Here is a 13273-nt window from a genome sequence, read left to right on the forward strand (position 1 = left end):
AGGTCTTTGAATATTATGTAATTGAATATTAGTTGCCATCACCTGCAGTTTCAAGAGTTTCATAATATGGTTCCAATGATGACATTAGTGTTTTCTTTGCCTCAGTGTCTCTACATACGTGTCAAACAAATAGAAATGATTTGAGACACATTTATACTAAATTAGTTTGAAACGCCCTATTATTTATGCATGTATTAATGTAGAGGTTTTAGAAGGTCTGTCTTAACTCTGTGATATGTTGCTAGTAACGTGATAAACTTCTGTGTGCAAGTAACTTCAAGTGAAGATTTAAGCTTTTACTGGCCCGTCTTCTCATTCATACTCTCACTCTCTGTCTCCTGACCTTTAACTCAGGAAGCCAAACCGGTGCCTGGTCCTGAGCATAATCACAACCAAGCATTACCCCCTGATGGCCTCTCTGCTGCTTACTCCACAAGAAAAGACCTCTCACCTGTTTTGGGGCTTCAGGTGCCTTAAAGTGTCCTAAAACTTAATGCATTGATTTAGAAGCTGTGATGGAGGGTCTTTATAGAGCAGCTAAAATCACTTAGGTAATATTTAATTGTGCTATGGTTGAACTATTTATAATTACGAAAATGCATAGTATGCATCTATTTTGCAAGTGTTTCTAATAGTCTGATTGTATTTTCTTTTGCGTTTACCTTTGGAATTCTTGGAAAGCCTTTGAGCTAATTCAGCTCAATGACCCTGAAGCCTCAGGGAAGCCAAAGTTAAAAGTAGATTGGGGATAACAAAACTACCTTTTGTTGTTTGTGGGTTTTACACCATGCTAATTTCTTTTAGCTATTGTTTATTGTCCACCGTGCTTTGCATGAGGGTTGTTGACTAAAATCATATTTTATAAGAAGAAATAACAATACATGCCACTAGGTGAAACTTTTAATATTGTTATTCAGTTCAGTCCTATTAAAAGTGAACACATCCTAATGTTAGGGATAGAATAGAAATGATTATTGGAAAAATATATTAAACTAAGGAAGTTGGGTAAATGAAATGCATTACATTGCTTTTGTGTCATCTATCCAACAAATAGTTGAATCATTTTATATTATCATTATTAGTATTGGATAACTGTTGATGAATATGTAAGTGTTTATTAAGGACACAAAAGAGGCCTCAGGGTTCTGGCAGAAGAGGCTTTTCCATCACCTTAATTGTCGGGGTAATCTAGGACATCACTGATAATAATCTTGGTCTGCAAAGCAAAATGAGGGAGGGGTGAATGTGTTTTTGTGCAGGGGGTTAATTTGTTATCTTTCAGGATGATCAGGAAGCAAGAGTCTAATTTTCTCTAAGAGATTTACTGCTTCATAATTCTTTTCAAATGCATTGCATAGTTACAGATACATTGAGACTTAATTTTGTTTCATAGATTGTGGTTAGTAAATGAAGATCATGACCACTCAGAGAAGGTTAAAAAATAAAAAACAGGATTTATTAATCTGCATGATATTGTTTAGCATTACATGCTACTCATTTGTCCAATAGGGGGAGACATTGCATTGAGAATTCATTTAGTGAGTTCTTGCAGGTATACTCTTTATAGTGCCACCCAGGGCCATAGCTGGGGTTTGCCGGGCCCCAGTGCAGGTTGAAGCAGTGGGCCCTTTTTGAAATTGTTTAATTTGTATATTCTATTTATTTATACTCACTTACATAAATGAACTAGTGTCTTGCACCCCCTATTAAAAATATTTACAAAATTATATCTGGTGTCAGAATAATTTTTGGTTTGACTGTAGATTAATTCTTCTTAAAAAATACAAAAGTAATCTAGTTATCACTTAGGAGCAGTAAGTGATTTTCTTTTTTCATTTCCTTGGATTTTTTGACATAATTTTGTATGTATTTGTTGGTACAAGAGCAAGAAGAGCCAAATTCGGTGTCCAAGTGCTTTGAGAAGCATCCCTCTGTGTGCGCGTGGGTGCTCAATTCTCTTTCACATCTTTTTCTGTTTACATGTTTAAACTGTGATTTGTATTTGTTCGTTAGGGTACAGGAGGATGCAAAGGAATGCTCGGTTCAGTGTTGTTTTCTGTGAGACGTGGCTCTCTGTGTGCGCACCGAACACGGCGTGCCAGACGCAGTTTTTCTGCGCCTTGTGTTTGAACGCTTTAAACTTTTAAATTGGCAAGGCTTAAAAACACGTGCAAATGATAATCTTTCATGATGATGCACAGCAGTGGCTAGTCAACTGTCCTGTGCATCTTTTTAGGCTGGCCTCAGCCAGTCGGTTGAGATCGCAGGGGGGGGGGGGGGGGGGGGTGTATGCTCTCAGCCAGGGGCCCCTATAATCATCACCATCTTTCACTCCACTAGCGATGGCCCTGGTGCCACCATTATGTGCATGCCTAAAAATACAAATAAAAAGCGTTTAATTTAAAATACTTCAAGAATTTGGAACATAGTTGGCTCAGATTCACAGTTCAGTGAGTTAGTAAGTGGTTGATTCAGTTCGGACCGATTCAGTCCGTTTAAACTGGTTTGGAAAACTGGTTCAACCTGTTCACTGACAAATCCGACTTATTCCTAATCAAATATATAAAAATATTCATAAAGTACATTTTATACTCAACGATTGCTCAAAATGCTTTTACATAATTAAATGTATTTAAGTAACTGGGAATGTACAAATAAATAACTCATTTAAATAACATAGTGTAATAAAAGCATTATATGGTCTTAGTACTTAAATCTGACATGTCTTAAAACAAACATTTTGAAAACCAGAAAACAAACATTTTGAAAACCAGAATTGAAGTTGTCTTTTCATATGGTCGCGCTCTCTGTCAATCATTGCTCAAGCTCTCCCTCTGTTTGACCCGTATTTTCCTCTCGGTCCTGCGGGTGGCTCTGGCTCGACAGCAGAGCTCCACTTCAGACATATGACCGAGAGACCTCACGTTAAATTCACCTTTGCGAAACGAGTGCCAGCTTTAACCGCATCCGGCCGTAGTCTCGACACGTAAGACTTGGCGAAACATATCGAAAACGACCTATTTTACTGCACAAGAGTGCGCGGAGGAATAAGCAGACAAAAAAGCAACACGTATCCGGTGGGATTTGAGTCCTGTGAGAGAGAGCGAGATTGGAGCGCGAGCGAGAGAGGGAAGAGTTTCTCCAAAAAGTGGAAACAAGACACGGGGACGATATTTTCCTTTTTCACAAGCGAAGACTAAGGAATTATGAGGAACGTTTGGATGATATTAACTCTCGGCTTGACAGCCTTTCTTTCCGGGGAAAGGGTGAGTTTCAACCGAGAACAATAAGCGGTTTTCTGGGGGGGTAGTTGAGCGTAAACTCAAGCAGCCATCCGTCCACGTTATAAAGTAACCATTCAAACACTGTTTCACTGTTGGACTGATTATACTTTGCCACGTTTCAATAATAATTAATGTTTTAGATATGTATCGCGTCAGTTGTAATGTATAAAGTATACGTTTCGTTAACCACGGCAGTGTTTTTCAATTCAGCTTGGCATTGTTGTTTTACCTACACTATACGTATTGATACACACCAAATGTTGTGTGTGTTTATCTTTTAATTACTAATAAATAGAAACTAGTGAAGAAGACATCAAGCTAGGTATTAATGAACGTTAGGAATACTGCGTTTGATGTGTTTGTGAAATTTTTGGAAAATGAGGAATGAAGCTTGATAGTTATTTCGCTGTTGTTTTGTGTAATGTATAGCAGAGAAAGACCCGTGTTCTCTCAACCTCATCAGAATCACAGACTCGTATAAAGCTACTAAAAATTCGGCCATAAAAACCAACGTGGTTGTGGAGACATTTCTGGATAGGTACAAAAGTGGGGAATGCAGAAATAATTTGCTTTGGTTAAACGTTTTCTTTTTTGTTCAAAATGTGACTGTAGTGGGAACTATATACAGTATTTAAATGTGCATTGCCTTCTCGACAACTGTTGGCAGGCTGAACTTTAAGATTGCACCATAAACCTATGTTTTCAGACCAATAGCACTCATTTTATCTGTAACACTTCTGTTTAAAGTCAACACGCATCCAACTTTTCCATAAACCCCCTGCTTAAAGTGGCCAGGTGCTTCTTAGAGCAGCTTAACATGCAGAAGCTGTAAATCAGACACTAACTCTCTCTTGGTAACACTTGGCTCGGTTTTCTAGAATGTGAACACATGCGATCGTTGATTTTTGCATAGGCTTTTTCTTAAAAGTCACAGTTACTCTTTATAATCCTAGACCAAGATGGAAAATGTATGTTCTGGAGCATTCATTAACCATACACAGGACTACTTTGCATTTCTGCCTGCCTGCCTTATACAGTTAATTGGCAATGCATTTGGTGGTCGTGGATCCTGAATAAGCCAGTTACTTGTAATTTTTTGACGAAATGCCAAGGGATTGGCACCTGTGCTTTGGTTCCATAGTTGACTGGCATGCTGGTTTGTACTGTCTCCTCCTATTGATTAGGACCTCACTCACTCACTTTTGCCTAGAGGCGTGAAGGCAGCATCAATCTCAGTAAGATCCAGCATAGCGTATAGATTTTCTATACCAGCATCATGTACACAGAGCAATTAAAGTTATCTGGCTTGAAATCTCCAGGATGATCCATGTATATGCCAGTGAGAGCAACCGTCCCCTTCTCCAATAAAAAAAAAAAAAAAAAAAAAAAAAGGTTTGTGACCTGAGAATGTTATTAATTCTGTTTTTGTGCCTCTTGACTTCTGCTTTCACTGAAATTGTATGCTACGAACCTGTCACAGTTTGGTGTGCTGGCTGCGGCCAGATGTTTGACCGTGTAATTTGCATGATGTTTTCATGGGAAGTGTGAACATTGCCTTCGAAATGGAGATGTTTTGCATGGTCACTGCACTCTTTTTGCCTGTGACAGATCTCAAGGAATTAGTTTTCACCCAAACAAGTTTTTTTAGTGTTTGGAAAGAAATTAGTGTCAGAAATAAAAAGACGCATAAGCCACATAAAGTGTTTTTAATTAAAATTGTCCTTAATTAGGTTAGTTTTTCTTTCAAAACACTTCATAGATATGTGCATAAATGCTTTTTTAAATCTACATTTGGTAACGAGCTGAATATTTGCCTGCACTATTTTTAACCACTTTTATAGTTTGTTACTACATTCTTAAGAATTAATCTGCGAAGAAAAGGTGTAAGAAAGGTGGCATAGAAGAACTATTTTTGGTTCCCCAAAGAACCTTCCAGTGAACAGTTCTTAAAAGGAGCATTTAAAAATCTAAAGAAACTTTTTTCCAATATAATGAAAAGGAAAAAAGATTAGTAAAGTTCCATGGATTCTAAAGGCTCTTCATGGACCAGTAATTTCAGTTAGGAACCTTTATTTTTATAAGAATGTATTTTACGCTCTGTCCGGATGCTTATATGATTAAATGAATGCACAGAGCGACCAAGAGCGAGAGATAGTAGCATGCTGACCTCATTTTCACCCTTCGCTTCAGCCAGCCTCTCACCTGAGGCTGTTTTTCTATTCGTGATTAGCAAGGCGGATGGACACACATCCGCAATAATCCTGCGTACTAAAAAATGTATTGAGTCTGCGAGATAAGGGCTCAGAAGTGCTCCCGTTTACACTGTCCTGTAAATATTAATGGTTTATGGTGGAATATTGGCTTATGAAATAATAATAGTGTAACATGCTACAGCAAGTTTCAGGTTTTGATTGCCAGCGCTGACTTTGTCAATGAAAACACGTCCACAAATCAGCGACGAGGTTGTCAGCACCTTTTATCAGTGAGGAAACGATATTTCTAGATGGCTTTTATCTTTTTTTAAAAACATAGCTGAATGAATAAAGTTGGAATCTCATAATTAGAAAAGAATCAATGTTCCATCATGGGAATAAATGGTATTTTCAAATATACAATTTCACAATATTGCTGTTTTTACTGTATGTTTGATCAAATAAATGGTGAGCATAAATATAAAAATGCCCTCAACGTTTTTGAGCGGTAATATAATTGAAGCATTTTTTCTTCTCTGGCATGCATTTAAAGTGGACACACAGGAGAAAATCTTACATCCCACCACTCTTCCCTGGGGGGCTCTCTTTGATTGACTCTAACTGTTCCACATTGCATAATCCTTAATGGTCTCAGCAGGCACTGGGCCACTAGGCCTGTAAAGGAATCCCAGAGTGCTCTTGTTTTGTCATCAGCCATGCAACCTCAGCCCCAGCCGACTTCTCTCCCTGCAGGTAAGCTCGTCATTATTATTACCCTGTCTTCGGTTACTCCAAAGAACAGTGGCATTATTCTTTATCTTCTTTCCCAGCAGATGGAAAGAATGAAGAGGCAGAGTAGGGGAGGGAAAAAAGATATGCCTTGCTATGCTCTGATGGCACATGCCTCTTGCTTGTTTATGTTGACACCACAAACATCTGCAACACGTATGTGTGTTTGCTTCAAAGCGGCTCTGTTCACGTCCCCACCCCCCGAGAATTGGATACTGTTCTTTCACATGCATACCAGTGGAAATCGACAAACAACGCAAACCGACGTGTTCGATACAGAGCTATGACTGAAAGTGCTGCTGCCAAATCACTGCTTTGGCCTGGTTACCGTAGACCGTAAGGAGCCTCAAGGGTGCAAAGCCATGGCCCAGAGCCCCCCCCCCCCCATTGTGAACACACATGCTTGTGGAAAAAAGAGAAACCCTCAGCACGCTCCACCATTTAAAATGTGTTCCTTTTGCTCCTAGTCTGACTTTTCTTGCTCTTTATTAGCTTAGCAAATGGAAAGTTCCTTTGGAGGATTGTGGTTTAAGAACAGCGGTTAAAATGGAAGGGGGTTCGTTTTAACTGCTTTCATACTGCAGCTTTTGGGGCAGGCCAGGGTCTGTTTGACGTCAGAGTTTGGTTGGTATAAAAAATGGTTTTCTGAACTTTGGTGCACACCAGTTAACCACTCTGAGTTTGCTTGGTAGTCCGAGTTACATGTGAATTCTAGTACACTGTATGTCCAGTAAAGATGCATTAATTTGATAAACAACAATAAGAATATTTATGTTTCAAAAGATTTCTAATTAATGTAAATGCTGTTTTTTTTAAATCTTATATTAATCAAAGAACACTCAAAAAGTATGTACCACAGTTTAAAAAAAATAAATATGCAACAACTTTTTTCAACATTGATATAAACATCAAACTTTCTGAAGAATCATGAGGCACTGAAAACTGGAGTAATGACTGCTAATAAATCAGCTTTGCTATCAAATGAATAAATTAGTTAAAATATTTTAAAATAGGTTTTTAATAATTTCTCAACTACTGTTTTCACTGTATTATTGATCAGATAAGTGCAATCTTGGTAAGCAAAGTCTCAAACTCGGACGTCACGCCACGGCTGAATATCTGATGCATATGGCACACAAAAGTGGAAACACTTTAGAAGTTTCGAAGTCGTCATCGGATTGGTTGAATTATACAAGATTTCTGTATAATACGACAAAGATGCAGTGGTGCCAAACCCCTCATGAAAGAATAAAGCCACCATGTGTACAATTGTGATGACGAGAGCTTATCAGGATCAGTTAAATGCTGGATTCTCAAAAGTATGTGAGAAATTTAAATTTGTGGAATAGACTCTTTAAAATACGTCCAAGAGTTTTACACACTGGTCTGTTATTGTGGTGACACTTCCATGCCACAAAACGTAATGTAGAACGAAACGAACTGTGATTTGTTGTTTGACATGTCGGTCAAACCGCCTCATGGGTTGACTTGGCCAATGAAAGCTGCCATGGTTTCCAGACCTTCAGCCGTCAATCTTTAGGTCTGGCTACGCGAGACTATGGTAAGTGTAAGGAATCTTACAAAAAAAAAAAAAAACCTTCCCACCTCAAACATTTGAACCGTAATGTAACAGTAATTTCTTATTGCTTACTATGAATAAAACAGTGAAGACGGCATCTTTTTGTCAAGTCGTTTCCTCGTTAAATTTTGTTGCTCTTCGCTGTTAGAAAGTGTCATTTATAATGGAAAAAGCTTTTGGAAAGATACGTGAGGAGACGTCTAACTGTTTGAGCTGATGAGTGTAGAAGCCGTCTTGTGAAGTGTAAATGTAAGAACAGTGTGAGACACCATCTGTGTGCTGCAGTGTTTCTCATAGTTTGATGTTATGCAAGTCTGTAATTCATCTGATTCTGCAAAAAATAAACCACTTCCATCACGTGAGCCAAAGCTCATTCTGATCAGTTGTAACTGTGTGATTGTGATTTTTTAAAAATGATTATTTAGTAATTAATTAGGTAAAATCCTTTATGGAAAATGTCTTTCTCAGACTTGTGTATTTGTATATTTGCATTTTTTAATTCATTTGTTTTCTTGGATATAATAATAATTTTGAAAAATTAATAATTATTAATTTATTAAAAGGCCACTCCTCTACATTTACAGTGATTTATATAGGCATATATATATATTTAAGAAAAAAAACCTTTTTAGATTAAACACCTAAAAAAAAAATCTAGACCAAGTGATCACTTACTGCTTTTTATTAAATGAGCACATGTAGGCCTATATGTAACTGCTGTAGTGCAAAACAAGTACAGAAAGTACATTTCTGTCAACTTTACAGAGAAGCTCTGTGGCATAAAACTATGTTCCCACTGACACTTAAAACCCTATTAGCTGGGGAGCTAGTTGCTGAAGCACATAGCTATTTCTTATACTGTATATAAATGTATATTAATTAATACCAAAGACTTTTGCACTCAATCTGTCTATATTATAAAAACTGGTAAAAATAACAGTGAAATTCCCTAATAGTAACTCCAAATGGCCATAATCTGTCTGTCTGTCTGTCTCTCTCTCTCTCTATAAGTGTTCTTTATGTTAGCAGTTTTGTTTAGAGGGATTATATCTTCTGCTACAAAAAATTATCTAGTAACTTTCAACTGGTAGATATTTAGATATCCTGTCAGCTGTTTTGATGAACCTGTGAACCACAAATACCTGCGAAGAAATACTAGATTGCTTTTGCTAATACATGTAAGCAGTCTTTGACATCTATGAATGTGCCTAATTAAAATGCACAGATACTTTTCATTGTAACTTCAGTAATTAACCATAGGTTGAGGTTGATATTTTCTCAACGTGTTTTCAAGCGTTTCTTTAATTTCCACATGCCACTGACAATGTGACAAGTGGTTGTTATGGGTACCATTCAGAAACCATACCTCTTAAAATCTGCAATTTGAAAGCAGAGTATTTTACCCTTTGTCTCGATTGCTTCAGCACATGTGGCCTTGCTTAAAACAAACTGAAGCATCCTAGGAGATTTGTGAGGTCATGTTGAAGAGATTTGATAACTTGACTTTCTCTGGTGGTTTCTGAAGACTGAAATCTGGTCCCCTCCAGCTGTTCTGAACCATCGATTGCACCCACTGATACTGGTGGCAGCCACCATATCCAATTTCTTTTAACTGTCCACCTAATTAGACCATGAGTGGGTACATTGCTTAGAAAGCGATTGCGACAGTGAGACAAGCGTCCCAAGAGGAGATTTTGTTGATCTTTAATTATTGTGGTTCAGAAAGCATACAGACCCTTTGGGAGTTTTGATGTGCTTGGATGCATTAATTCGACAGCCCCACACGCCGCCGTTAATCTGGCCTAATGCACTCTGTTAACACCCATTTGTGTGCTGTAAACTGCACTCTGATCTCTTTTTTCATACAGTCACACTGTTTAAATGAGAAAAGAGTGAACTCAGAAGAGCCTGTCCAAATGAGTGCACTGTCATTGTTCGCACAAATGAAATTGACACGCTCCGTACTGAGCCGACCGTTGAGGACCAGCAGTCGGATTTCATACATATAAAACTGTGGAAATCTCATAACCTACCAACCAAAGCCCCTTTCACACTGCATGCTGGACCCGGAAAATTGCTGGAACATTGCCGGGTCGCCTTCTGTGTGAATGCAAACACGTCCCGGAATTGATTCTAGTAATATTGCCGGGTTCAGTCCCGGAATGAGCGCTGAGTGAACAAAGGCCAGATCCAATGCCGTAAAGGGTGTGTCGTAGTGATGACGCACAATATTGCGCAACTTTTTTGCCAAGTGTTTTGAAGGCAGATCAACGTTTGCGATGAAAAAGAAATGTTCAAACTGTAATGAAGCAAAGATCAGTTAATTCCTCACTTTCTGCGCTGACGCTGAGATTGATCGCTAGCTTCACTGAAAGTTACGTGCCTAGCGTTTTCGACTCGTACATTACACGTGACACACTGATGTCACGTGTCTTTACGGGACCTTTACATGTGTGTGTGAAAGCACGCACATATTCTGGGTAGTGCTGCAATGACGCGTTGACGTCATCGATTACATCGACTACAAAAATAAGTCGACGTGCGTGAAATGCGTTAACACGTCACACTGTTTACATCTCGCGTCATGGCATACTGGGAATGGAGAAAGTTGCATTCTATCACAAAAGCAGAGACCACTGTTATCAAAAGTATGGGAATACTTTAAACAGAGGCCAAATAAAATGGCCATTTGTTCCCTTTGAAAAAAACAATATGGTGTACCACGGCAGCACAACTGCGATGCACGAGCACCTCAGAGGAAAATATACTGGCGCTCTCCGGTGTTACGGTTTAACTGGTTACCGTGTGATCTGGCGACCAACTTCCTGGTTCAGGTCTCTGCAGCAGATATGATGGAACGACCGCAGCAGATTCGGTGATTCTAAAAGTACAAACTGATGTGATATTATTAAGTGTCTAATAACCGCAGACTTGCTCATCGCATGATTCTGATATTCTTGTAAAGATTACAAGTTATTGGTATGATCACCCGTAGCGGCTGAAGTAAGGATAAAATAAAAAATAAAGTAAGTCTGTGTTGGCGCGGGTTTCGAACACGCGTTAGGGGGCCGTTCACATATCGCACCTAAAAACGCGTGGAAAACACTAGTCGCGCCGCTTTCTCCTTCTTTCCAAAGCGCTCGGGCAGTTGCGCCCCTGGGATGTCTGCCGTTGCTAAGCAACCATGACATGCTCTCTCCATGAAGACGCGGAAATTTCAGCAAAGGATACACGTGCACGTCGCGACCATATAAAAAATAATCGTTAGTTGCAGCTCTAATTCTGGGTAATCACTGGCAGTGTGAAAGTGCAAAATCTAGCAACCCGGGAACAATTGCCGGGACACATTACCCGTGTATTTTCCGGAATCGCAGTGTAAAAGGGGCTCAAGACAGTTCACATATAAACTTCAGGTTAGTGTTCAGCAATCAGATCAATAATGTAATGCAAATTATTTGGTTTGCATTTGTTTATTAAAGTATGCGATAAAAATCCAATATACATACAGCGACTTAAATACAGGTCTGAGACTTTTTTAATTTTTGAAATATTTAGAGGTGCAAGATATATATCGGCCGATGATTAATGCGCATCTCGTCAGTAAAGCCGGTTATCTATCGTGATTTCACATAGAGCAGCTGTTACTACACGGAGCCGTTGTTAACTAACAAGCTGCGCAAATCCAAGCTGATAATGAACGTGTATTTGCACAGCTTGTCAGTTAACAACAGCTCCAAAATATTTTGGGGCATAAAGTGAAAAAATTCAATTCACGTGATGCAACTTTTTAAAAATAATTTTTTACAAATATAAATTATAAATTAAGAGGTCAACATTTTCCATGTATTGAAAGTATCCAATTTGTTTTTTTTTTTTTGCAAATGTGCAAAGGTTTTTTAAAACCATATGAGATGAACATGAATAAAAAGAGTTTGTTTCTAGTAACTTGGCACATGTGTTTTAAACTAGATTTTGTTTCTCATTTTCTTTATTGTGGACTCTCTTAATTTGTTATCGACCCATCCATCACATTCAGGATAACTTGCATGTGTCCTTTGTTATTGCATATAGGCCCCGTAGGACATTAAACATTGCTTTTTGGCACTGTGAGCTTCCTTTTGTTGTATTCTGCATCTGTTCCTGCTTTGTATCACCTTCGTCAAACTCCCCCAGTTAATATTCGCTTTGTTTTCTTTTTTCACACTGCACTGACAGAACAAATCAGACACATTCAAAACTGAGATCACAAACATATTTCTTTGTAATCATGGCCCCTTTCATGGAAAAACTGAGTAAATCTGAGCGTAGCTTGTATTAAAAGGCATAATTAACTAAGTGTTGACTCTACGTTGTGTACACACTAATAAACCGAAGCAGAAGCATCATGCGGTGGTTCCTCTTTGGTGTGGCTTGAGTCACCACTAGACCAATTCAGCACAGTTCTTTCTGTCACCACTTAGCCTGACAAACATCTAGCATTAACCATCAATTTTGCCTTTAAAGTCTATCAGTTTTTCCATACGACAACCAAAATGAGTCTTATCAGCAAACATGAGATCAGACTGGCTCTTGGTTAGTCATATGGTGGAAAAGGTTTTCAATGCTTCTGGGGCTGGAAACTCATTCAAACCACACACATTCCTTTTGAATGACAGCAGAGAGTATAACTAGCAGGGTAGAACAGGGTGTGAGGTTTGGCACAGATTTGAGATTTGTTTCTTGTGGTTCAGTTTGTCAACTGTCTCGCTTGTTGGACCGTTAAGCGATCCCTCTCTTTCATGATAAACTCTGCAGCGGCCTAGGTCTGTTGGGAAGAACCATCTCTTCCTCCTATTGCTCAACTGCACTCTTTATCATAAAATATTTAAAGCTCAGACAAGCTCTGGTAAAGGACCTATTTCTGTTTGCCAAAGCTGAATTATTTACATAGAATGAAATATAAATTTGAATTTTGCCGTATACTTTAAGAAACCCTTTAAAACCGTTTCTGTTGTTAGGAAGACTAGATATATGTAGAAAGGCATGGCCCATTTTCTTCATGACAAAATCTTGCATATAAGTAGAAAAAAGTATGGAAAGCAAGAAAACATTTTAATTAATTCCTGATGATTGTGATAAATAGCCACTTTCATTCATGAAGCACATTAAATTGTTGGATGGGAAATGATCCACATCTGTTATTCACAAATAAAGCTCTTTGGTTTCATAGTTTAGTGTTTGTTTTTGTTTAATAGTATCGGGTGACCGGAATTAAAATTCTGGGCTGAAACCGAAAATTCTGGATGCACTTGACCAAAAATCGTAACCGAAAATGCTTTTCTTTTGTGTAATTATTACAAAGCCTTTATTTATATTTTCACGTCATATTTTGTGCAGTTTTTCTCTTTCAGCCAATTACTGAAATTTTCATTTTCAGTGGCCAAAATTTC

The 13273-nt window shown here is 38.3% G+C and overlaps 1 protein-coding gene across 1 annotated transcript in view; it reads left to right on the forward strand.

The window, feature by feature from the left end:
- The first annotated feature begins 2849 nt into the window (after window positions 1-2849).
- sdc2 (syndecan 2) overlaps window positions 2850-13273 on the forward strand; it is a 36421-nt gene continuing 25997 nt past the window's right edge. Inside the window, exon 1 of the mRNA XM_059556207.1 lies at window positions 2850-3266. Within this exon, the coding sequence (XP_059412190.1) occupies window positions 3207-3266 (60 nt within the window). The 5' untranslated portion in view covers window positions 2850-3206. The remainder of the gene's footprint in view (window positions 3267-13273) is intronic.

Source organism: Carassius carassius, chromosome 8, assembly GCF_963082965.1.
Source record: "Carassius carassius chromosome 8, fCarCar2.1, whole genome shotgun sequence".
Lineage (NCBI taxonomy): Eukaryota > Metazoa > Chordata > Actinopteri > Cypriniformes > Cyprinidae > Carassius > Carassius carassius.